This window comes from Terrapene carolina, unplaced genomic scaffold (assembly GCF_002925995.2).
Source record: "Terrapene carolina triunguis isolate 2854851 unplaced genomic scaffold, T_m_triunguis-2.0 Scaffold310, whole genome shotgun sequence".
Taxonomy (NCBI): Eukaryota; Metazoa; Chordata; order Testudines; family Emydidae; genus Terrapene; species Terrapene triunguis.
The window spans coordinates 4,540,051-4,563,362 of NW_020664661.1; the positions used below are offsets into that span (position 1 = coordinate 4,540,051).

Consider the following 23,312-nt stretch of genomic DNA (forward strand, 5'->3'; position numbering starts at 1 on the left):
TAGGTGGCCAGTTGTGAGGCTGTAGCCCTGTTTTCTCTCTCTCTTCGTACACCAGCTGGGCCAAATTCTGCCTTCACTTACACCAGCGCGATCCCTGTGTGGGGAGCCGAGGAGCCTTGGTGACTTAGGATAGCGCTGGGCCTTGGTCCGGTCTGTATCTCTCCCTTTTCTGTGTCTCTGATTGTATTTTCACCCTAACTTGCTGCTTTTTCCTTTGTTTCAGGGCCGCGTAAGGATGTGGCGCCCTCTGGTGCAGCTCTCGGCTCACAGGTGTTGGAAAAGCTCCTCCTCCCTGCCCCGCCCCTTTTGGCTTCAAACCTGATTCCTCCTTTGCGATGGCCCAGGCAGGGGGAGTCGTGCGCTTCCGCCCCGAAGGAGACTGCGCTGTGTCGCCCCCGCGGTTCACCCGCAACCTGGATCGGAGACCCTGGCTGCCTGCCACCAAAAGCATGGAGTCCACTGCCTCCAGCCCACAGCGCTGCCTCACGCCCAATCTCAGCACGGGCAGGATCCAGTTACTGCGCAAGAGCCTGGCTCCCGAGGCCCGGTGGTGTCAGCTAGGCATGTATAACAGCACTGGCTCCTTAATCCGCAAGGCACCAGACGCTGGCCCCTTTGGCAACGGCAACTGCCCAAGCTCTGGGCGGGTGACAGCACCGTGCACCCCGCTGAGAAGCAGGCAAAGCTCCTTGCTGTCCTCTCCGGGCAGCCGCAGCCCGCTGGTGGCCCCGGCGCCTGAGGGGCAGAGCTCTGTGGTGACATTCCGCTTCATCGAAAAGGCCAGCGTGAAAACCCTCAATGGCCTCCCATCGGGTGAACCCAGGAGGGAGAATGGGCCAAGTCCCCACGGCCTGAGCCGCAGCTTGGAGTTCGGGGAGGCCGTCCACTGCGGTTCCAGCAAAGAGGGGAGCTCCTGCCCCACCATGCAAAGCCAGCCTTCCCCAGGCACCAGGCAGGGCATAAGTGAGAGCCTGCGGCTGACAGCCCGGCCGTCCACGTGTGGCTCTGTGAGGGGGCCTCCTGGAGGCAGGTGCCCCCAACCCGCCCAGAACAGCCCGTTCCAGGAGCACCTCGGTCGGAAGCTGAAGCTGGAGGTCTCTGCCTCAGATCCATTCCTGGCTGGTAGCCGTTCTCCTGTGGGCAAGCAGCCCTCTCTGAGTCCTGGCAACGGAAGGGCAGCAGGGCTGCCCCATGCTCTGAACACCAACTGCCTCTTCAGCTCCCTCTCCAATGGGCTGGGGACACCATCCGAGCACATCTCAGCGCTCCTGCGCAACCCCTTGGGCATGGAGCCCCACGACCAGGTACCTCCCAGCGTGTCTCTGAGGGAGAGCCGGGCCCTCGCCTTCAGAGGCCACATACCTGCTTCCCTGTCCCTTCCCCCCTGGGAGGCTCCCAGCTAACATGCTCTTTTATTCCTGCAGGGGGGCTCGTGGGCATGTTCCCGGGAGAGCTCAGCCCATGCCCAGCGCATTGCCAAGGCCAAGTGGGAATTCTTCTATGGCTCACTGGACTCTCCGGGGACAGGTAATGGGTCCCTCGTGATTAGGGGTGGGGATGAGGGACAGCGTCGCCTTCCACTGCGACTGACATCTGCTTGCTAAATCCAGATCTGAATATTCTGGCTGGCCTTTTCTTTGTCCTGGTCCAGCCGAACCCACCCCAGAACCAAGCCCTCCCTCCCCGAGCCTTATGACGGGGAGTTTGGAAAGCTGGATACAAATTCTGCAGCTTGGGCCTATCTAATAAAATCCAGCCTCGAAATGGCCAGGCCCTCATCCCTCTGAGGCCAGTTGTCCAAACCCCTAAGCTCCACTGTGGTGTCAGCAAATCCATCTGTGCTGACTCTGGGTTGCTGGACGCAGCTCTTGGTTTCCTGTTTGAGGAGGGCTCAGGGTTAAAAACCCAGTTTGAGTGGGCCCCACCTGTACAGCTCTGGGTACGTCTAGCCACCCCAAACACTCAGACACGCTGGCAGAGGTGATTCTCCTTTTGGACGTTGCCCCAGTACCTCCCTTCTTACCTTTGTCCCTGTGGATTTATCCCTTCTCTGGGCCCAGTTATGCTGCCGCTCCAGGCTGAACTACGCTGGAGGTGTTCCTACGTCGCAGCTGCAAAATGGGTCACTCTGCATTTCTCAGGTGCAGCTCCCTCATTTGAAGTGTAGGCTGGGTTGCTCTTAGAACGAGGTTACAGCTGCTCGTATGTAAACACTCTGGGATCTCTCTGTTCCAGGCACCTCCCCCCAGACACCTCTTGAGTCTCCGTCACTGGCAAAGCCGCTGCAGAAGCCCAGCCACCAGCTGCCGCCAGAATCAGAGAAACCAATGGCGGAGCGCAGCTTGTGTCACGTCGAGGTGGAAATAGAGATGGCTCCTGCAGGCAGTAAGAAGCCAGGATCCTGTGAAACTGGCATCATAAGGAGGACGGTGAAGTATTCAGAGACGGATCTGGACTCAGTGCCGCTGCGATGCTATCGCGAGACCAATATTGATGATATCCTGGCTGAGAAGGACGAAGGGGATTCGGCCATCGAGAGCCAGAAGGACAGCGAGAGCAATCCGAGTGTCACGGGAACCTTGGGGAGAAGGAACAGCGTGCCAGAGGACCCCTTTTCCCAGCGCAGGGGACAGCAGGACGGGAAGTGTCTGAGGAACAAGATGCAGGGCGAAGAGATGGACGAGGATGACGAGGTGTTTGAGGCAACGAGGCAGGAGAACAGGGGCAGGTGAGGTTTGCTGAGGGGGAGTGAGATGGTGCGTTGTGGTGGGCTGCTCTGTTCTCCATCATCTCTCAAGTACACTGCGGACAAGCACCCAAACCAGACACATGTGACCTGACCAATTCAGTGTATTTGTGTAGAGCATCCTCACGTTGGGTTGGGGTCCTGTCCAGTACCACAAGCTAAGGAGCATTGGACTGGCCAACACTCATAAGAACAGGCATACTGGGTCAGACCAATGGTCTGTCTAGCCCAGCGTCCTGTCTTCCAATAGTGGCCAATGCCAGGTGCTTCAGAGGGAATGAACGGGACAGGGGAATTATTGAGTGATGCACTCAGGTGGGAAACTGCTAAAGAAATCCAGTGGTGCTGGTGAGTCAGCAGGAAGTGCTGTGCTGTGGGAGCTGCTGGAGACATAGAACTAAGGTCACTTGGGGTGATCAGAGACCCTAAGGCCCTTCTAGCAAGTAAGGGTCAAATTCCAACCAGGATAACTACGTTCTGCCTCCCTAAATTCCCACTGAGCTTTTTCAGCTGGGCGTTAGTGTCCTTCACTACCTGTCCTAAACTGTCGCGTAGTGTTGCTGTGCGTTGTCCAGCAGTTGCCATGCTCCACCCCAGAGGGGTCTGCATTTCAGTACTAGATAAGCAACTTTCTATGCATAGCTAGGGCATGAGATTGCAAAGTTTTTTGGGATGGAGAGAGTTCTCAGTACAAAGAGCAAGCCAGGTATAATTGTTTGCCTGCACGTATTACTTATTAACACAAAATGCTTTCTGAAGGGACGGCATGGGGTGAGAGCGAGGCGTGGAGAATAGCGTGAGTAGGGTAATGGTAGGATGAGGGAAGGGACAGGTGCACTGGGATGAATGCCACACCAGGGGAGCATGGAGAGACGAATCATGAAGTGGCTAGGGCTTGGGGCCTGATCCAAAGGCCATTGAAGTCAGTGGGATGCTTCCCATTGACCTGAATGGCCTTTGCATCAGGCCCTAGATCCAGTCCATCTCTTGGTTCTTACAGGGACTATTCTCTATCTTGTGGCTAGTTTAATCTCTCCGTCCTGTAAGGGCAGGTGATTGTGACAGCACCCAGCCAGTTCGACACACCCAACAGCTGGCTTTGCACATGCAGGACTGACTCCCCGCTTCCCCAGCTGGGGAATGGGCCCCAGGCACAGCCAGCAGCTGTCCACCGCTGCGGCTGTGCTTATAAACATAAGGGCTGTGTCCGTCTGAGTGTGATGTGTGAGATGATTCTCTCCTCTCCCTCCTGCCCCTCCGGGCCAAAGTGGGGCTTACCAAAATGAGGCTTCCACATGAGTCTAGCTGGTCACTGCTCATTGGGTGAGGATCCTGGCTGGAGCCAGGAGGCCAGTGGAGTTAGCCAGCCAGTTGTGGCCCACTGTGTCTCATCAGGAGCTGTACAAGCGATGGCTCTCCATGAGCCCCATGTGATCAGATGCGAGTGGCTCTGGGGTCTGGGACTCCAGTTCAGACAAAGACTGAGGACTTGGAGACCTGTCCTGCAACAAACTGTAGGCTGCAACATCAAGGTATTCTGGGGGACTTCTGGGCTTGCCCTTTCTGTGTCTCCGGTGAGGCAGCATTGTCACAGGTGGATCTCAGGAAGGAGCAGACTGTCTACTCCCCTTATCAAGGAATCATCTTTCTGGTCACAGTAAGAGAGGACAGCCATTCTGCATGCACTGAGCAGCCCCCGGCAGAGGATGGCAGCCTCGCTGTGCTGAACACCTGACCGAGGGAGGCTGGTGCAGCTAGGGGATAGTCCTCTTGCAGGAAAATCCTAGGCACTTGTAGTGTTTGTTGCAAGGTGACAAGATGAGGAGAGCACTACACCCACGCCAGGGACGAGCTCATCTAGTCTACCTTGTGGTGAAACTACACTACCTCGTCTCACTGTGTCTTCACAGTGGGCAGCTCACGGGTTAGTCATCGCACGGTGAAAACACACCACAGCTGCTCCCTCTTCTTTCCAGCCCCAGCCCCACTCTTTTCCCTACTGTTGAATGGCTCTTCTAATGTGATGGGAGCCAGAACAAACAGCTCCGCCGTTGGGCCAGTGTGCATTCATACCACCCAGCTGTATTTTCCCTTGCATGGATCACTCAATCTATCACTCCTAGCATGTGGATATCACTGTACCGCGCTGACTGCCTTATTCTTCCATGGCCCTCCAGTAACGTACCAGTACTGTAGGGTTGTGTGACGGGCCTCCCGATCAGAGAGGGGACCAGGACCTTGTCTGTTAAGAGATTCAAGTTGCCAAATCTGCTAGTGCAGTGAGGCCTTGTCTACACGCAGAAGTTGTACTGCTTTAACTATACTGGAGTAGTTAATGCACTACAACCCCTCTATTCCCATGGGGGGAGAGGATTAGCTCTACCAGTATAAGGCACATTTATATTGGAATGAGAGCACCCCCCTGATGGGTTGTACTGGGATAACCAGAGCAGTAATAAATAACCCCCATAGTCAGACAGGTACAAATGCTGCAGTGGAGTTAATTTGCCCCTTCAAGCGGGTGAGTGGCCCACCAGGCTGTGACTGAGAGGAGCAATCTGAGATCCCTCTGGGCCTGCTTTGTAGATCAGCATGCTTTGGAAGCTGCCACTATGGAAGTTAATAAGGGCTGGATTTGTAAAGATCTTTTAGGCATCTAAAGATGCAGGTGGGCAGCTAGTGGGGTTTTCAAAATGCCTCACCCTTACCATTGGAAGCAATGAGCATTAGGTGCCTGGGTTCTCTTAGAAACCCTACTAGAAACCTACCTGCATCTCTTGGAGCCTTGAGAAATCTGGCCTTAGGCATTTGGAGTAATTCTGCAAGGGAGAGTTAGGGTGGCTGCTCCCCCAAGCATCAGCGAGCACTGTGTGGTTACAATTGTCACAATAGAGGGGACTTTCCTTAGGGGGTGAGGACAATAGAGGGGACTTTCCTTAGGGGGTGACAAATGCCAGAGCCAGGAGCACATGGCTACCAGCAGGCTGGTCAGCAAAGGGGAAAGGAAAGCACAAGCTAACCAGAGAGGAAAAGTGACTGGAGAAAGGGCACCTTCTTACTCCCAGGGGATCTTCAGCTCTGCTGACTGTAATGACAAACCTGAGGCTTGGTCTATGCTGAAAGCTTATACCGGGATAGCTACGTCGGTCAGGGGTGTGGAACCCCCCCGTAGCAACGTCACTATGTACACAAAACCCCCAGTGTAGATGCAGCCCTGCCGACAAAGAGGGACCCGGAGTAGCTAGCCATGCTGCTGCCTGAGCTACCATGACTTCACTGCTATTGTTATTAGAGCTAGCTAAATCAAAGCTAACCCTTCCATGCTGCCGTCACATCTTTGCCTGCAATGCAGGCATGCTCGCAGTTAAAAGAGGGAGCTGGATTCTACTCTGCTCTGCCTCAGAATTGTTTGCTACATTCCAATCAGTTGCACCTGTGCAAACCTCACGTGGGGTTGCACACGTGTCGCCAAGGGCAGAATTTGGTCTGCAGAACCATCAGCATTATTGATGGTGTGCGAAGGGGAGACCCAGCTAAACTCAGATCCCAGGTGAGTTTGCAGGACTGGCAGTCAGTGAGGAAACCATCTTTTACTTGCACACAGAGCAGGTTTGCTCTGAAAATGACTGAGACCCAATACTCAGGGAGCCCCATAATGCCATGTTCAGAGAGCCACTCCGGAGAGTAGAGCCTTGCTTTAAGGACAGTAAATAACTACGGGGTGAGAGGCAAAGTCCTATGAATTAAAAACAGGTGCAAGCGATGATTCCGCAAAACACTTAAGCATGTGCTTAACTAGAAACACATGATTACACTGGCTCCAAGGGGACTTAAGCATTTGCTTAAACGCTTTGCTGAATCAGAGCCCCAGTGATGGGAAACTGAGTCACAGGCGCCCAGATCCTAAAGGATATCTAGGTGCCTAACTTCCATTGAAATCTGTACATGTGATGATCGGGGCCAGATTCTGGATACCTTACACCTTATTTTACAAGTGACCCTGTTGATTTCTCTGGCCCATAATGAAGGGGAGTGAATAGTCCAATGAGTTCACTCCTGTGTATTTTTATTAAGTATCTGCTAAAGGAAGAGGACAGCAAATTGATGAGAATTGCTTACAAAAAACAATTGCTAGTAACTTCAAACTACAGCAGAGTAGCAGCAATGAGCCAGGGGCCTGATTTTTGTGGCAATAAATATGCTCCTAATTAGCCTGGGACCACGGATCAGTTCAAGGTGTAGGTGCTAAATGGCAGAATTAACCAGCACTGTCTCTGGCAGGATGGAGGGGGCGGAGGGCCTTGTGGGAAAAAATCCATTGACAGAGGTGTAGAGAAGAGCTGCAGTAAAAGGTGAAGTAGGCTCTTGACTGTCTTAGCAGAGGAGCTGCATACAAAGCAGGAGGCAGTCTTGGGACTGTGTGCTGCCTCTGTGTCTGTGGTCGACTCCAGCTGGAGATCGTGTGCTGCCCCAGGAAAGGGCCTGCTGACATACAGCAGCTGGGGACAGCCCCAGCTGGATGCTGCTGGCAGTGCTGGGGATGCTGAAGCCGCAGCTCTCTCCCCTAGTGTAATTACACCTTGAAGTGGGTATGGTTGGGACAATAACAGCAATGAGAGTTTGCATCCTGCTAGTTCAGTGGGCCTGTATCTGTCAGTATGGACCACTAACGCAGGAGCACAGAGAAGACCCTCCAGAAGCAGTGCCGCCCCTACTGTCCTTTACCTCCTTCCCCTCTCCCACGATCCCTTCCCCTTCTGGAAAGGATTCTCTGTGTCTCTTGCCCTAGCGCATGTGACTGGCATCTGGAAATGATTTGTTTCTTGTCCGTGCTTCTGCGCAGGAGCCCGATTACAATCTGTGCTCTGCTCCCGTCTTCTTCCCCATGTCTGTTACCCCTGGCCTGCAGTTCCCTCTTGGTAAGATGGTGCTCCTCTGCTCTGATCCCCAACAGGGTGTGGGAACCATCCCCGTCCGGCCCATCTGTTATTTCATAACCTGGCCTAGGTCACCTCCCTGACCTCTGCTTTTCCAGTGAGAATCTGCCCAGCTCCCTTAATGGATATTCTTCTGTCCTGGTGCCATTGCTGCTGCCCCATGCTGCATCCCATTCACAGCAATAATCCTTGGCCTCTGGTACAGCACATGGGACTCCAGATGGACTCTAATGACAAATGATCCAGGCATTGTTAAGTTGATTTAATAGTACACTTCCTGAATTATAATTATAGGGAATTTACATTTCTATGGCATCTTTCTTCTTGGGGGAAACAAAGGCCTCCATAAAATATAATAGACTGATTTTTACCATGTAGAGCAGTCATTTCACCCACCGCTGAAACGCAGGGTGGAACGTGGTGGACATTTGAGCATCCAAGTAACACTGCACAACAGAAGTGGAGAATATCGTATCTAAGGTTGCGTTTCTCCACTCTTTACCTACCGCTTGCTTAGGCAAACCCCCCTGAAGTCATGGAGAGGTTGGCCTAGTGAGATTACCAGAGTTGTGTTTTGAGCAGGTTAATGAATTAATGACATTCAGTCACTGAGACAGCAGGTGTTTAGATAATGAGTTTTCCAAGTCCTCTGAATGAAGATGTCTTCATAGTGTCCAGTAACCTAGCAGTGGGATAGAGTGCTTTCTGATTGGATAAATTTCCCTGTGCTCTAGCCAATTGGAAACCAGCATGGCCTAAAGTAATTTCCCTTTACTTTATTAAACTGATGGCAGCATATCAGCTGAGAGGGGGTTTTGGATTCTGTTTGTACTTTTATGAATGAATTGGATTTGTGTTCATTTTGCTGGAAAGCTGCTTACTTCTCCATGCTCAATTTGATTGGCTGGCTGTAGTCTACCTCATTTAACAGCCCACACTGTCAGATCGTAATGACTTTTGATCACTTCTCATCTGGACTGGGTTCAAACCGGTGACCTAGGGGAGAAAGGCTTTGTATCCCATTACAGATCTGATCATGGGGTATAGGGCTGGGTCCTCAATGGGATCTGAACCCAGGACCTCTGTGTCTAAAAGAATGAGCCTTTACTGCCTGAGCCAACAGATATAGTCTGGTTGCAGTAGCGGAGTCATTGGTCTTTGTGGGTGAGCCCCTGGAGGGGAACAAAGTCTGTGCTGTATTAATTGGCATGTGCATCCAGAGCACTTAGGTGCAGAGCGGTTCAGATTCCAATGTGAGGCAGTGTGTGCAATGTCCTATCTGACTGGCCAGGCTTTTTCCCCATAACCTGACTCCCCAGTGGGTTATGGTCCTGTATTGGTTCCGAGGAGATGCTATCCTTCCCAGTTATTGGTCTCAGTAGCAGATGAATTTAGAACCGATGGGCTAGCAGAGGGCAAGGAGTGCGCCGTTCTATGCTCCTCACTGACCAGCTGTTCCTTCTCTCTCCCCCCCACCAGGATCATGGACAGAGATGAACAGGGCCTGCTCAAGTCGCCAGTGCCCTTCCTCCTGGGACACAGCCTCTCCAAGGATGGGATGGACTCTTTCAGCAAGCATTTTGAGAGCATCATGGAGTCCCATCGAGCCAAGGGGACGTCCTACACCAGCCTAGATTCCATTGACGTTCTCTCCTCCCCAGCCCGTACCCGTGGTACCTATTTCACCTTTGACCTCCCAACCCTCACCCCGGAAATACAGGACCAGATCCGAGACAGCGCCAAGCTGATTGAGCAGAATTTTGCCCCTCTGGCCCACCTGGAGCCAGATTCTGGAACCAGCTCTGCCACTGATGCCCCCTGGACCGAGAGGGAAGAGGAGCAGGGGAGAAGGGGGAAGAATGGCTTTCACAGCCCCTGCCGCTCGGAGGACAGCTTTGGACTGCCCCTGACCTCCATCATAAGGTGAGTGACCCAAGCTACCTCCATCAGAGCCGTTGAAGGCTGGATGTGTGTGCCCACCCGAAAGAGGCATGCAACCTGCCTGGGTTAGTCAATCGACTTGAATCCAGGCCAGAGCATCTGGGAAGGGGGGCCATTCAGAATGCCGAACTCACGCTCGGAGGAAACGTCCAGGGGCTCAGGCAGAGGGATTCACAGGGTAAAACAACTCTAGTAAGAGCAAGTTATCTCCCTCTAAGTTCCCCGGATGGACACAGTTCATGGTGGGCTAACACAGGCCCTGTACCGTTAGCTGGCTGGCCACGAGAGGCCTTTGTGATGTCACTGCAGTTGTTTGTGTTCTGGCTGGGGTGCTTGTGGTCTCCTCCCCCCCTGCAGCATCATGAGGTGTCCCTGATGCTGAGTTACACAGGGAACCAAGGCTACTTGAGCTGGGAAGCAGGAGGCCTGGGTCTGCTGGGACCTTCATCCCTTTGGCCGCAATAATAGCTATCATAGAATGGTCCTGCAGGTATCATGGCAGAGAGGCCTATCCAAAGCCTGTGATAAGACTCAGAGCAAGAGCCCCCATCCCAGCTACAGAGACCTCCTGCTACCACCACACCCCTCCCCGCTGGCAAGCAACAGCCGGTCCGCTCAGCAGCCAGAATCTCACAATCCTGTGTCAGCAGCTTCCTGGACCTGACCCCCACTCTTGGCCACCAAACCTCCCTGCATCCCCAAGTAGCCTCTTAGCATAACCCATTCCCAGCTTTCATGAGCATGTGTCACAAGAGGGTCAGAGCAGAGCTGGGTCAGCAGGAAATGGGGTGGGGAGGAAGTTATCCAGAGCTATTATGGATGAAGGAATCCACACTCCCTGGTTTCCCACGCGCTCCCTCTGGGGCTCAGGGACGAACCCCATGAGCGGTGCTGTTGGGCAGTGGGCACTACGTAATGGTGACTGCAGTCAGTGACACGATCCCCAGCCCATCTGGGAGGAAAGGCGATGTCCGTTTATGGGCTGTTCTTGACCAGGAGTTGGTCCTGGTTGCCCAGGGGTTCTCCCCTGGAGCCCATCTTTTAGGAGATGGGGAAGCTAAATTGCCGGTAGTGTTTTCATTTCAACTCGTGATGGCAGGCGATGAGAGGGCAGTTACTGGAGTCATAACTCCCTGTTTTCCCCTTTAACACTGTGTCAGAGCATATCATTAAAGCACCGTACACATGTTGACTACCACAGCACCCAGTGTCAGTGTCATCCTCTTCACAGCTGGGGAACTAGGCACAGAGAAGAGATGAAATTTACCCCCAAGATCGCGTGGTGAGTTGGTGTCAGAGCTGGGAGTTCCTGGCTACCAAGTCTATGCTAAAACCACACCAATCTTCTACCACTTCTCTCTTGTTGAGGTTAGTTTGTCTAAGTAAGTGCTGTTTGTTTTCCTAATGGCTACCAAGGGGGCGATGCCGCCACATGCTGAATCAATTTCTGTGGTTTGCTCTGCACTGCCTGCTTCCAGCGTACAGACGGTGCACTCTGGGATGCACAGGGGGAGGTGTGAGGCAGAAATGGATTGCCTTTTGCAAAGATCCACCTCAGCATATTGTGCAGCAATAGAGTCTGCTGTAGGGCTGTGTGGAGAGACACTGGCTCTCAGCTGCTCTCCAGCACGGCATTCCTTTGGCCTGTCAGTGCTCTGCTGGAAGGGCAAACTTCTGGAGAGCTCTTAGCGCTCTGCCTGTGTCTGCCACGGCCGCTCGAGAGCCCTCTGCAGGAAGCTGTTCACCCAGAGAGGTGTGGAGACCATTTGTGTTTGGTTCTGCAGCTCGTGCTGCCTGACCTGTTTCTCCCGCATGAGGACTTCCAGGGCCAATGCAGTTTCTCTGCATCCCTCTGGGATTCCTCCCTCCCACCCATCTGCTTCCTGCCTTCTCATCTCCATGCAGTTTCTCCCAGTATTCCTGGGCTCTCCGGGGCTCTTGGTCTGTCTGGCCTTTCCCCTGGAGTTTTGTCTCCCAAGGCTTGTCTACACTTAAAACGCTGCTGCGGTGCAGCTGCCACTGGAGTGCTTCAGTGCAGACACTACCTACGCTGACAGGAGGAGTTCTCTCGTCAGCGTAGGTAATCCATTAACCTAGCGCCGTCTGCACCGGGGCTCAGGTTGGCTTAACTGCGTCGCTCAGGGGGGTGGATTTTTCAAACCCCTGTGCTAGGGTGACCAGACAGCAAGTGTGAAAAATCAGGATGGGGAGGGGGGCGGTAATAGGAGCCTATATAAGAAAAAGACCCAAAAATCGGGACTGTCCCTATAAAATCGGGACATCTGGTCACCCTACCCTGTGCAACGTGGTTCTACCGACTTCATTTCCTAGTGTAGACCAGGTCTCAGCTACACGACTCTCTGTTTTTTTCAGCAGCCCCAGAGCTCTTACTTCAGTCTCCTCACCCAGAGATCCTGTCTCCTCGGGGACCCTCAGTGTTGTAGCAATGCCTTATGCCAGGGCCTCTCCCTCTGGACCTAGTGCCCCGTGGCTCTGTTGCCAGCTTTGACACCAACCCCACATGGGGGAAGTTTCATTTTTCTAGCGACATTGAACCAAACCCTGTTCCCACTGACCTCTACACAGCCTGTTGTATTCAGGAGGGATTCCAGGGGGTGTAACCAGGGCCGGCTCCAGGCACCAGCACAGCAAGCAGGTGCTTGGGGCGGCCAACAGAAAGGGGCGGCACGTCCGGCTCTTCAGCGGCAATTCGGCGGTGAGTCCCTCAGACTTGCTGCCGAAGAATGAAGCGGCGGTGGTAGAGCTGCTGCCGAAGTGCCGCCGATCGCGGCTTTTTTTTTTTTTTCCCCTGCTGCCTGGGGCAGCAAAAACACTGGAGCCGGCCCTGGGTGTAACCAAGAGTGGGAATGGATCTGCTTCTCCTCGTCGTGTCCTGCTTCTGGACTTAAAGGGCACCGGCCCCAAGCAGGAGAGTAAGAAACGAGAGGCCCAATGTAGGGATCTCAAGCTGTATGGAGGGGCCTGGGACAGTCATTCGGCAAAATACTAAGCAGCCCCGTGCAAGGATTGAGGCCTGTGCTGCAGGGACACAGCTAGGGAGGGGCAGAAGTGCTGCCTGCTGACCATTCACTGTATTCCAGCTAGATCATGCTTAGTGAGGGGCCTGCCGTACTTTCTGCCAGGGGAAGTGATGGTCAGTGGTGCCCGCTGGTAACCGGACCATGTCTGTCTGCCTGTCCCATGCTCCTCATTGTAAACAAGGCTCAGATGTCTATGGAAAACCATAAAGCACAGATTGTGTGCTGTGCCCGGCTCCAGGGGGAGGGGACGACTACGCCATCCTTGGAATCCCTGGATTCTGGTCCTTGGTGTAAGGTAAAGCAGCCCAAGGAGCAGCTGGAGCACAAGGGTAACCTGGCCCTCACCCTTTCCCCAGGGCCAGGAGCAGCTACACAGACACTACATCAGATAAGCAGCTACCCAGCTGCTATCCACCTTCGGAGCAGCACAGAGCAGCTGGGGTCGAGGGCAATCTCTAGTCCATAATCAGCCCAGATTTAAGGGGTGAGTTTAATTTGACAATGGGTGGGTCGTACCCAGTTATCTTGCAGCCCTGGGCCATTACAGCCCAGGGCCATGATCCAACCCAGCAGGAAGGGGCGAGAGGAGAGGGAAGACAGGCAAGGAAGGCTGGGGGTAGGAATCTGGCAGGTAGAAGTGGCCTGGCAGATATTTTTCAAAGGGACTGGTAAGTAGTTGGGCAGAGGGAGTCTGCTCTGATATTAGTCTCTGTGTCCCCCACCCATGCAAACCTCTCCAGCCATGTTACCGTCAGCGAGCACTTAAGAGGTTCTGAACACAGTTGCACTAGTTGCACTGACTCCATAGTTATGCGACACCCACATTCTTTGGGTGTCACAGGGTCTTACATCCCAAGTGTCTGCGGCCTCAGTTTCCCAATTGCTTCCTATCTCTTGACAGCTCCGTCGCTATCTCCACTGTGGGGCTCTTGTGCAGATGCCGTCAGCACTTTGCTGCTCAATCACACACCCCTTCCAGAGCATATCATAGAAGATTAGGGTTGGAAGAGACCTCAGGAGGTCATCTAGTCCAACCCCCTGCTCAAAGCAGGACCAATTCCCAACTAAATCATCCCAGCCAGGGCTTTCTCAAGCTGGGCCTTAAAAACCTCTAAGGATGGAGATTCCACCACCTCCCTAGGTAACCCATTCCAGTGCTTCACCAACCTCTAAGTGACATAGTGTTTCCTAATATCCAACCTAGACCTCTCCCACTGCAACTTGAGACCATTGCTCCTTGTTCTGTCATCTGCCACCACTGAGAACAGCCAAGCTCCATCCTCTTTGGAACCCCCCTTCAGGTAGCTGAAGGCTGCTATCAAATCCCCCCTCACTCTTCTCTTCTGCAGACTAAACAAGCCCAGTTCCCTCAGCCTCTCCTCTTAAGTCATGTGCCCCAGCCCCATGATCATTTTCGTTGCCCTCTGCTGGACTCTCTCCAATTTGTCCACATCTTTTCTGTAGTGGGGGGCCCAAAACTGGACGCAATACTCCAGATGTGGCCTCCCCAGTGCCGAATAGAGGGGAATAATCACTTCCCTCGATCTGCTGGCAATGCTCCTACTAATGCAGCCCAGTATGCCGTTAGCCTTCTTGGCAATGAGGGCACACTGCTGACTCATATCCAGCTTCTCATCCACTGTAATCCCCAGGTCCTTTTCTGCAGAATTGCTGCTTAGCCAGTCGGTCCCCAGTCTGAAGCGGTGCATAGGATTCTTCTGTCCTCAGTGCAGGACTCTGCACTTGTCCTTGGTGAACCTCATCAGATTTCTTTTGGCCCAATCCTCCAATTTGTCTAGGTCACTCTGGACCCTATCCCTACCCTCCAGCTTATCTACCTCTCCCCCCAGCTTAGTATCATCTGTGAACTTGCTGAGGGTGCAATCCATCCCATCATCCAGACCATTAATAAAGATGTTGAACAAAACTGGCCCCAGGACCGACCCCTGAGATACTCCTCTTGATACCTCTAGACATCGAGCCGTTGATCACTACCCGTTGAGCCCGACAATCTAGTCAGCTTTCTATCCACCTTATAGTCCATTCATCCAATCCATACTTTTTTAACTTGCTGGCAGGAATACTGTGGGAGACCGTATCAAAAGCTTTGCTAAAGTCAAGATATATCGCGTCCACCACTTTCCCCACAGAGCCAGTTATCGCATCATAGAAGGCAATCAGGTTGGTCAGGCATGACTTGCCCTTGGTGAATCCATGTTGACTGTTCCTGATCACCTTCCTTTCCTCCAAGTGCTTCAAAATGGTTTCCTGGAGGACCTGCTCCATAATTTTTCCAGGGACTGAGGTGAGGCTGACCGGTCTGTAGTTCCCCTGGTTCTCCTTCTTCCCTTTTTAAAAGATGGGCACTATATTTGCCTTTTTCCAATTGTCTGGGACCTCCCCCGATCGCCACGAGTTTTCAAAGATAATGGCCAATCGCTCTGCAATCACATCAGCCAATTCCCTCAGCATACTTGGATGCACTAGATCTGGACCCATGGACTTGTGCATGTCCAGCTTTTCTAAATAGTCCTTAACCTGTTCTTTCACCACTGAGGGCTGCTCACCTCCTCCCCATACTGTGTTGCCCAGGACAGCAATGTGGGGGCTGACCTTGTCTGTGAAGACCGAGGCAAAAAAAGCATTGAGTACTTCAGCTTTTTCCACATCATCTGTCACTAAGTTGCTTCCCCCATTCATTAAGGGTCCCACACTTTCCTTGACCTTTTTCTTGTTGCTAACATACCTGTAGAAACTCCAGTTGTATTTTGGCCTTCCTGATTACACCCTTGCATGTTCAAGCAATATTTTTATACTCCTCCCTAGCCATCTGTCCAAGTTTCCACTTCTCGTAAGCTTCCTTTTTGTGTTTAAGCTCACCAAAGATTTCACTGTTAAGCCAAGCTGGATAAAGTCCAATGGAAAGCTTTGTCAAAGAGGAGGCTCTTACAGGGTGCCTGACTCCAAATTAGTCTGTTTTTCTCTCCAAACTTCTTCCACAGCCAAACCCCTTTGACCAAGAGCAATTTGACTCCAGCTCTCACATGTCTCCTCCTGGGCTTGGTGAGCTGCATCGTCCTAGAGAATCACTTCATTCCTGGTGGGTCATGAATGGAGATGTGGTTGCAGCTATAGCTGGGACTTGGTGTCTTGCCAGCCTTGAAAATCAGGACTAGGACCTTGAACTGGGAGCCAGCGAGGGGAGTGGAATTCAGGAATGAGGGGGCAGCCCATCCTGTTGAGGATCCTGCTGCTGCATTCTGCTTGGGCTGGAGTCTCCGCAGTGGCCACCTACCAACCCAGATACAGTTAGTTACACTAACCCAACACCTGGATAGATCACTATGGCCGGGCGTTCCTCTGGGAGGAAGGACAGCATTTCCGAGCAAGCTGGAGGTAGAAAAAAGGCTTTTTCCATCGCTGACGTTATCTTGTTTTCTAGGCCACATGCCAAGTTGAACAGGATCCCAAAGCTTCCAGCCACTTTAACGAAGGGGGGCAGATGCCCACAGTCGTAGGGGAGGAGAATGCCTGGGCCAGTTTTTTCCCCTTCTGTCTTATCCCCATTGTCTTTGAGCCAGCTGCTTTTCATCTAGATGCTGATCTTCTTCAGGCATTGCGATATCCTTGCGATGCTGTTGGCTGCATCTTTGGAAAAGATGATGTGCTGCTGTGCTTCATCCAGGTTTTGCTGGCAGCAGAGTCTTTGGCATCTCACTACCTCTTTAAATGGTCTCACATAGATATTGAAAAGAAGCAGGGTCAGGATAAATCCCTGTAGGACTCTGTGCTGAGGGCTCTATGGGAAGAGAAGTAGTTATCCATTACTTCTCTTTGGGTCCTTTTTGAGAGGAATGACTGTAGCCATCACAGTGCCGCATCTACACCAGCTGTATCATGTTAACAGCTCTGCAGTATGTTGTGATCAGCTGTGTCATAAGCTGCAGAGGCCAAGTACCATGAGCATTGAGATGTAACCTCTGTCCGTTGCCTGTGGAAGATAATTTTTTGTGCCACTAGGCTTGTCTCCATGCTGTGTCTTGGCCTGAAGCCCACTGGCCAAGCATCTAGGATGTTGGTAGGTCCCCGTGTTGGAGCATGGTTTCCACCACTTCCCCAGTGATTTTGCCCAGGAATGGGAGGCTGCACCCAGGACAACAATGGGAGAATTCTGCCTCAAGCTTTCAGAAGTGGACTAATGCATTCTTCAGGGAAGTTGTAAGCCTGGCTACCCTGCAGAAGACATTGATAATTTCTGTTAGCAGTGGACACAGCTACTGAAAGCCAGGGAAGAATGACTAAGAAGGGCATAGACCTATCCACAGAGGGTGGTTTGAGTATCCCAAAGAAGTGCTTTATCATGTGTGATGGAGTGGCTAATGCCATCCAGCTAGATTTAATAGTACTGCCTCAATGAGTTCCTCCCTTACCCAGCTGTTGTATTCTGACGTTGGATGAGAGCTGCTTGCAGTGGCTGGTACTTGGGTCCAGTGTGGATTAGCTCTGCAGGCCGTGAGTTTGCCGCTTCAGTGCTGATGGAACAGTGGGTTCTCTCTGCTCCCATTACTATCTTTAGGCTGTTGGTGGATGGATTTGTAGTGTGGTTAGTGCAAATAATGTTCCAGTGTCTGCCTGTTTGGGTCACTCGCCTCGATCTGTGAACCAGGGTGATCTTCAAGGCTTGGCCCTAAGACTTGAAAAGTGGTGATCATTAGATGATCTACCAGCTCATCACCAAGCTGGGAGGCTTGCCTGGATAATGTAAACTGGTAGCGTAGCAGATTCTGCAGCTGCATTCGAGCCTCTGAGCCTTTTCCAGTGTGCCGGTGAGTTATAAATCCCTTTGGACATCAAGACATTTTGATCTCAGATGATCCACAAGGAGAAGAGATGGGCCTAAGCCAAAACCCTCCATGCAAAAAGCCCTGAACTCTGGGACAATCCTGTTCCCAATCTGGATCCAGCCTCTGATGGTCAGATCTATTTCTAAGTAACTGCAGTTGTTTGGGGGCTTGTTTAGAGGGCAAGATACTGCATGGCAAGACAGGGTGTGACGCCACAGTGCACCAACTTGCCGCAAGCTGGCGTGCCGTAGATCCACACTCTGGCTTGCTGCACAGTAACTTCCCCAAGCCCTCGATTTCCTTTCCCCCTTCAGTGTTGCACTGAACCAACTTGCTGTCCTGTTCTCCCTCTTCCCCAGTAGGTGGCGCTTCCTGTTCGTAAATGTGCAGCCAGGCAGCCACCCTCCAGATTATAGAGTGAGGTGCAGGTCTCCTCTGCTCATCAGATAGCAGCTGCATCCCCCCTTCTGTACGAGGTGCCAGCCCCGGTTAAGTGCCAGTGGGCCTCTTCCCCTTCCCCTGCAGGGGATCCAGTTAATGAGGGTTCTCTCCTGTCCAGGGCCAGGGCCAGGGTTCAGGGTAGAGAGGTTGGTTCCTCCTCCTGCATGTGTGGAGGCAGTCCCACCCCTGCATAGGCACAGAGTGCTACACAGCGTCCCTGCCCCATGGAGCCAGAGTGGGGGATGTGACAGGCCTGGCGGGGTGTGTGGGTGAGAGCAGATCCCACTCTGCCTGCAGTGTGTGGGCCGTTACAGGCTCTCGCCCTGTCCAAGGCAGGAGACAAGGGCATCCATGCCCCTTCCCATTCTGGGCTAAGGGGCTGTGCCTGGTGTGGGGCGCTCCCAGTTATAGCGTGTCACTCCCCTCTTGGGGGGGCAGGATACAGCGTGTCAGTGCATGCAGTGGGGCATGGGGGGCAGGGTACAGGTAGCCCCTCTCCGTGATGGGATGGGGGACAGGTCCCATCCTTGCAGGTGGGGAGCTGGTTGTGGGGAGGACGCTCCAGTTGGACGGAACTGCTTGCCAAGGGCAGACAAGACATTGTGCTGGAGAGATGGAGAGACTGGAGCTGTGGCTGCCATGGCAACAGGAGGCAGGGGAGCGGGGGATTGAGCAAGGCAGTGTTAGCCAGAATTTGCAATTAGTGATCAAGATCCCAGGGCTTTGCAGTGCCCCCTGGTGTGATGGGGAGTCTGGGAACCCAGGGTCCTGGCAGAGTGACGCTAATACCATATGCACCGTGCCAGAGCTTCTGGCTCCTTCCATATGCAGGGGCTGGAGATCCCTGGGGACTGAACCCACATAGACATAAACAGCATGCCACGTAAGAGATGCGTCTAGTCCCAAACCCCACAGTTCAGTGCTGTATTGCAGGGGCTCTGGTCCGCTATCTAGCGGGTCTGACCCCCGGTGCCATGCCTCTGATGCTGGGCTCAGGCCCGTGCCACAGACAGGGCTCTGCTTGACCTTCCCAGGGGCCCGGTGTTCTGGATTGCTTTCCTTAATGACACTGAGGGGAAGGGAGAGCTGGCACTAATCACACTAATTGTATAACGACACCACAGAAGGAGGCGATAGAGCCACGCGCCGGAGGGTCCTGGCAAATTTGGGGCATCGGCTGAAGCGAGATGAGGCCGGATGTAAAGAAGAGCAGGCAGGAAAGCATGCTGGGGAAGCAGCAGCTGGGCAGGGAGAGGGGAGTCAGATGCTGCGGTGATGGGCAGAGTCCTAGAAGCCCTGGCTAGGGAGAATCAGCCATGGACAGAAACCTGGGAGAGAATGGTCATGGAGATGTCACAAGCTGGGCTTCCCCTGGCAGGGGGCTGGTGGATGGCTATGGACACTATGCCATGGCCCTGGTAAGAGGGCCAGCGAGCTCCCAGGGCTGATGCCACCACCAATGCAGAGGAGGACACAGCCTTTGCTAGTACATGGGGGCATGCAAACAGCATGCCCAAGAAGGGCGAGGGTCATGGGAGTAAATTTGGTCGTGTGCATGCATTGAGGTCCCTTTAAATATTGGGACAGTTAGAGGACCAGACCTCTCCCTCCCAGAAGCCAGTGCAGGACTGTTTTCTCCAGGGCACTCACTGGGCAGGCTGGTTAGCTGGCTCTGTGGGACGCTGGGCCCAGTGTGGGGCTCTCAGCACTTAAAGAGAGAGATGAAAGCCACTGCAGCGATGGAAAGGGCCATGGGCGAGAGGATGTGTGCAGAGGCAGGGGGTTGGAGGGTGAAGAGCTGGGGAACAGAGTGGGATGGGGTGACAGGAGGGAACGGGAAGAAGGTGAAGCAGGGAGGAGGGCGGCGTGGGGAGTGGAGGGTGATAAGACAGGCACACGGGAGCAGGAGGGGGCTGAGGTGAGAAGCAGCGGGAGAGTTTGAGGATGGGGGTGTGGCAGCAATGTTTGCAGGAGGCTGGGACAGGGCGAGAGGGGCACCGGGGTGGGAGGAGAAGAACGTTGGAGGAGGGTGACAGGATATAGGTGTCGGGGTGGTTGGAGCTGGGTGGCAGGATACAGGGTGTCTGGGTGCAGTGGGTGGTTGGAGGAGGGTGGGGTGATGGGGTCAGGGAAGGCAGGGTGATAGGTTGGAAGTGGCTGGAGGATACATAAAGGATGAGAGGATGGTGTGATGGTGGGTCGGGGGTGGTTGGAGCAGGGTGGTGATGGGGTGATAGGAGGAGGGGGAGGTGATGCGTGTGTGGGGTAGTTGGAGGGGGGTGGGGTGATGGGGTTGGGGAAGGTAGGGTGATAGGTTGGGGGTGGCTGAAGGATAGATACAGGATAAGCGGATGGTGTGATGGGTGTGTTGGAGGGAGGAGGAGGGCAGGGTGAGGATAGATATGGGATGAGAGGATGGTGTGATGGTGGGTCGGGGTGGTTGGAGAAGGGTGATGATGTGTGGTAGGAGGAGGGTGAGGTGATGGGTGCAGGGGGTAGTTATGGAAGGAGGGTGGGGTGATGATGGGTGGTAGGAGGAGGGTGTGGTGATGGGTACAGGGGATGATTATGGGAGGAGGGGTGCAGGGGAGGACGAGGACATGGCGTGCCGGGGCCTAGGGGGCTGAGAGTCTCCCTGGCGTGGGGCTGGATTCTGCCCAGGGTGTGTAGCAGGTGGAGGTGCTGCAGCCCGTCTCCCAAGCGCCGAATTGACTGTACCACTGTGCGGAATTGGGTGAGGGGGGAGTTGGCTTCTCAAAAGTAGGAGGCAGGTTGTACCAATTGCCGCTCCCTGTCGGGGGATTGGAGTCTCCTGGCAGAAGGGGCTGGCTGTGGCATGAGGAGAATCGGGGGTGCAAGACCTGCAGTGGTCCAGGACCCTGATCTCATCCGTGGGCTCCATGCTTGTACTGGAGCAGGGGACCACGGGCTCAGTGGGGCCCCCTCTGGGCGAAGACGGGGCGTCAGCTGCCATCCTCAGCTCAGCTCTGCTCGTGTGCTAACCAGGGTGTATCTGATTTAGGGCAGAAAGTGTTGCCTTGAGTTTGGAGGACGGAGAAGGCCCCCACCCCGTGGGAAAGTCTCCAGGCTATGAAACCTGCTAGGAGCCGGGGAGAGCAGTTTTCTGCCAGCTCCTGCAGCCCAGCCACTCCGGAGGGACTCAGGGAGCAGGGGCTTGTGGCTGCCTAAGGGGCCTGCACTCGGCTACTGGATCCCAGCACACAGTTCCAGTCACTGGGACGTTTCTAGGTCGAGAGCTGAAGGGCAGCAGGAACTTTCTCAGCAGTGGCGTGGGCTGGAGGCAGCAAGGTCAGAGAATGGCAATAGGATTCCTCAGGAGACAGCGAGCGTGTGATTCAGGCTGTCACAACAGGGTGTGTCTGTGAGCACACGTGTGTGTGACAGACACCTCCAGAAAGGGAAGAGAGAGTGACACACACAACAAACACGTACTTGGGGATAGGGAGGGTTAATGACACACGTTCACAGACAGGAGCGCTCAGACATACATGTGGGGACGGACACACTCAGATGCATGTGTGTGCACACTCTGACCCCTCCACAGAGATGCTTGTAGTCACATACAGGGAGAGACTGACACCCAGAATGGACATGCTCAGCGGTAAAGACACCTTCCCCTAACCCCCCCCCCCCCCCCCCAGAGGCCCGGACACACAGGGCTAGACAGAGAAAAGCACACAAGCACAGACACTCGGGAGGGTGAGGCGGGCTGAGCGAGCTGCATGCACAGGGAGACCAAGCGAGGGGCTCACATGGCGAGAGCAAAACTTACACAGAACAAACAAGACACCCCCCGCCCCCAGAGCAAGTGAGCTGGGGGTGGGGGGAGCAGAGAGCATGAGAGAGGCCCAGATGGCCACACACATAGGGAGGGGAGATGGGCTGACCTGGAGGCTGCGTGGGAGAAGATGGGGAAGGGAGGGAGCCAGCAGGCCTAGGCAGAGGCAAAGGGGGGGCTCTGGGATCCCGGGAGGGCAGCGAAGGGGAGGAGGCCGAGGGCCATGTGTTCAGGCTGGAGGGAGAGCATTAGACAGGGCCTCCGGAGCACAGGAGAGCCGGGCTGGAATCAGGGTGCCGCCCTAGGAGCAGGGAACCACGGCAACGCCCTGGCACCAAGCTCTGGCCTAGCTGGCTCTGACCTAGGCCTTAGGGCAGAACCCACCATGGTAAGCACTATTGGAGAGCCTGGGCTAGTTAGCTGGGGCCGGTGGGCGGGGACTAGCCCCCAGTCCAGGCTAATCTAAACTCGATTCAGGGACTGGGTCTGCTGGGCTGGACTCTGGCTTGGGGGTGATGAAAGGCTGGGCTTAGAGCCATGCTCCCTCTTGGCAGGGGCGGAGTGGCATGGCCTCTGCCCCTGCACTAGCACACACTCAGGTGTGGCTAGTCATTGCAGGAGAGCCCTATCCCTAGCAAGGGCTGAGGTCCTGGTTTTCCACCCCCGCGATCAGCTCTTGCTGTCAGGCTGGCTGCTGTTGATTGTAAAGCTCAGAACTGAAGAACTGCTTCGGTCAGCTGGGGTCAGTGCCAGAGACCCCAGCTGGGAGGGGGTCCACAGCATCTTTCATTTCTCCCCCCTTCATCTCCCCATGGGTCATGCTCCACCCCTTGCTGTACCAGGCCCCAAGCGCTGAGATCCAGATGTCACTGGATTCAGATGCCCTCTGCCATATGGGCCACGTCTCTCAGATTCTCCACCAAAGCTATCTGGTGAGTACACCAACTCTAAGGCCCTCGGCGCCTAGCTGCCCTGGGCCTGGGAACTGTTTTGCTGGGGGAACACCAATCCTCGTGGCAGGGGACGTCTCTGCATGCATCTGACATGCGTCTGACAAGAGCTTGCTGTACCATGGGAGGTGGGGGCTGGGCCGGGGATGCTAGGGAGCAGGTCAGAGGAGAAGGGAGGCCTTGCCCCACCCCAGGAGAGAGGGGACACCTCTCTGTGGTGACCCTGGTTCAGGATTTGGGGCAGAGATGCATCTGCAGAGCGGCTTATTTGTGTCTCATGCCGACCAGAGGTTAGCTCCCCTCTGGCCCTTTCAATCCTGATGCTAACCTAGACTGGATCTTGGGCTGCTGTAAATCAACAGTGCTCCCTTGCTGATTCACACCAGCTTAAGATCTGGTCCCTCATGTTCTTAGCATCAGCACTGGAAGGGCCAGAGAGGAGCGAGCTTGATTGCAGCGTGAGCCCACCCTACCTAACCTCTGACCAACGCATGAGAGGAATGAGCCCCTGTCCTTGCAGGGTGTCAAGTATCAGGGGGTAGCCGTGTTAGTCTGTATCTACAAAAACAACAAGGAGTCTGGTGGCACCTTAAAGACTAACAGATCTGTTAGT

The 23,312-nt window shown here is 54.1% G+C and overlaps 1 protein-coding gene across 1 annotated transcript in view; it reads left to right on the plus strand.

Annotated features, from left to right (window-relative positions):
- The first annotated feature begins 335 nt into the window (after positions 1–335).
- The window catches only part of PSD (pleckstrin and Sec7 domain containing), a 74,402-nt gene continuing 51,425 nt past the window's right edge, over positions 336–23,312 (plus strand). The window contains exons 1-4 of the mRNA XM_024218730.2: positions 336–1,304; positions 1,425–1,527; positions 2,236–2,728; positions 9,163–9,606. Of these exons, the coding sequence (XP_024074498.2) occupies positions 336–1,304; positions 1,425–1,527; positions 2,236–2,728; positions 9,163–9,606 (2,009 nt within the window). The remainder of the gene's footprint in view (positions 1,305–1,424; positions 1,528–2,235; positions 2,729–9,162; positions 9,607–23,312) is intronic.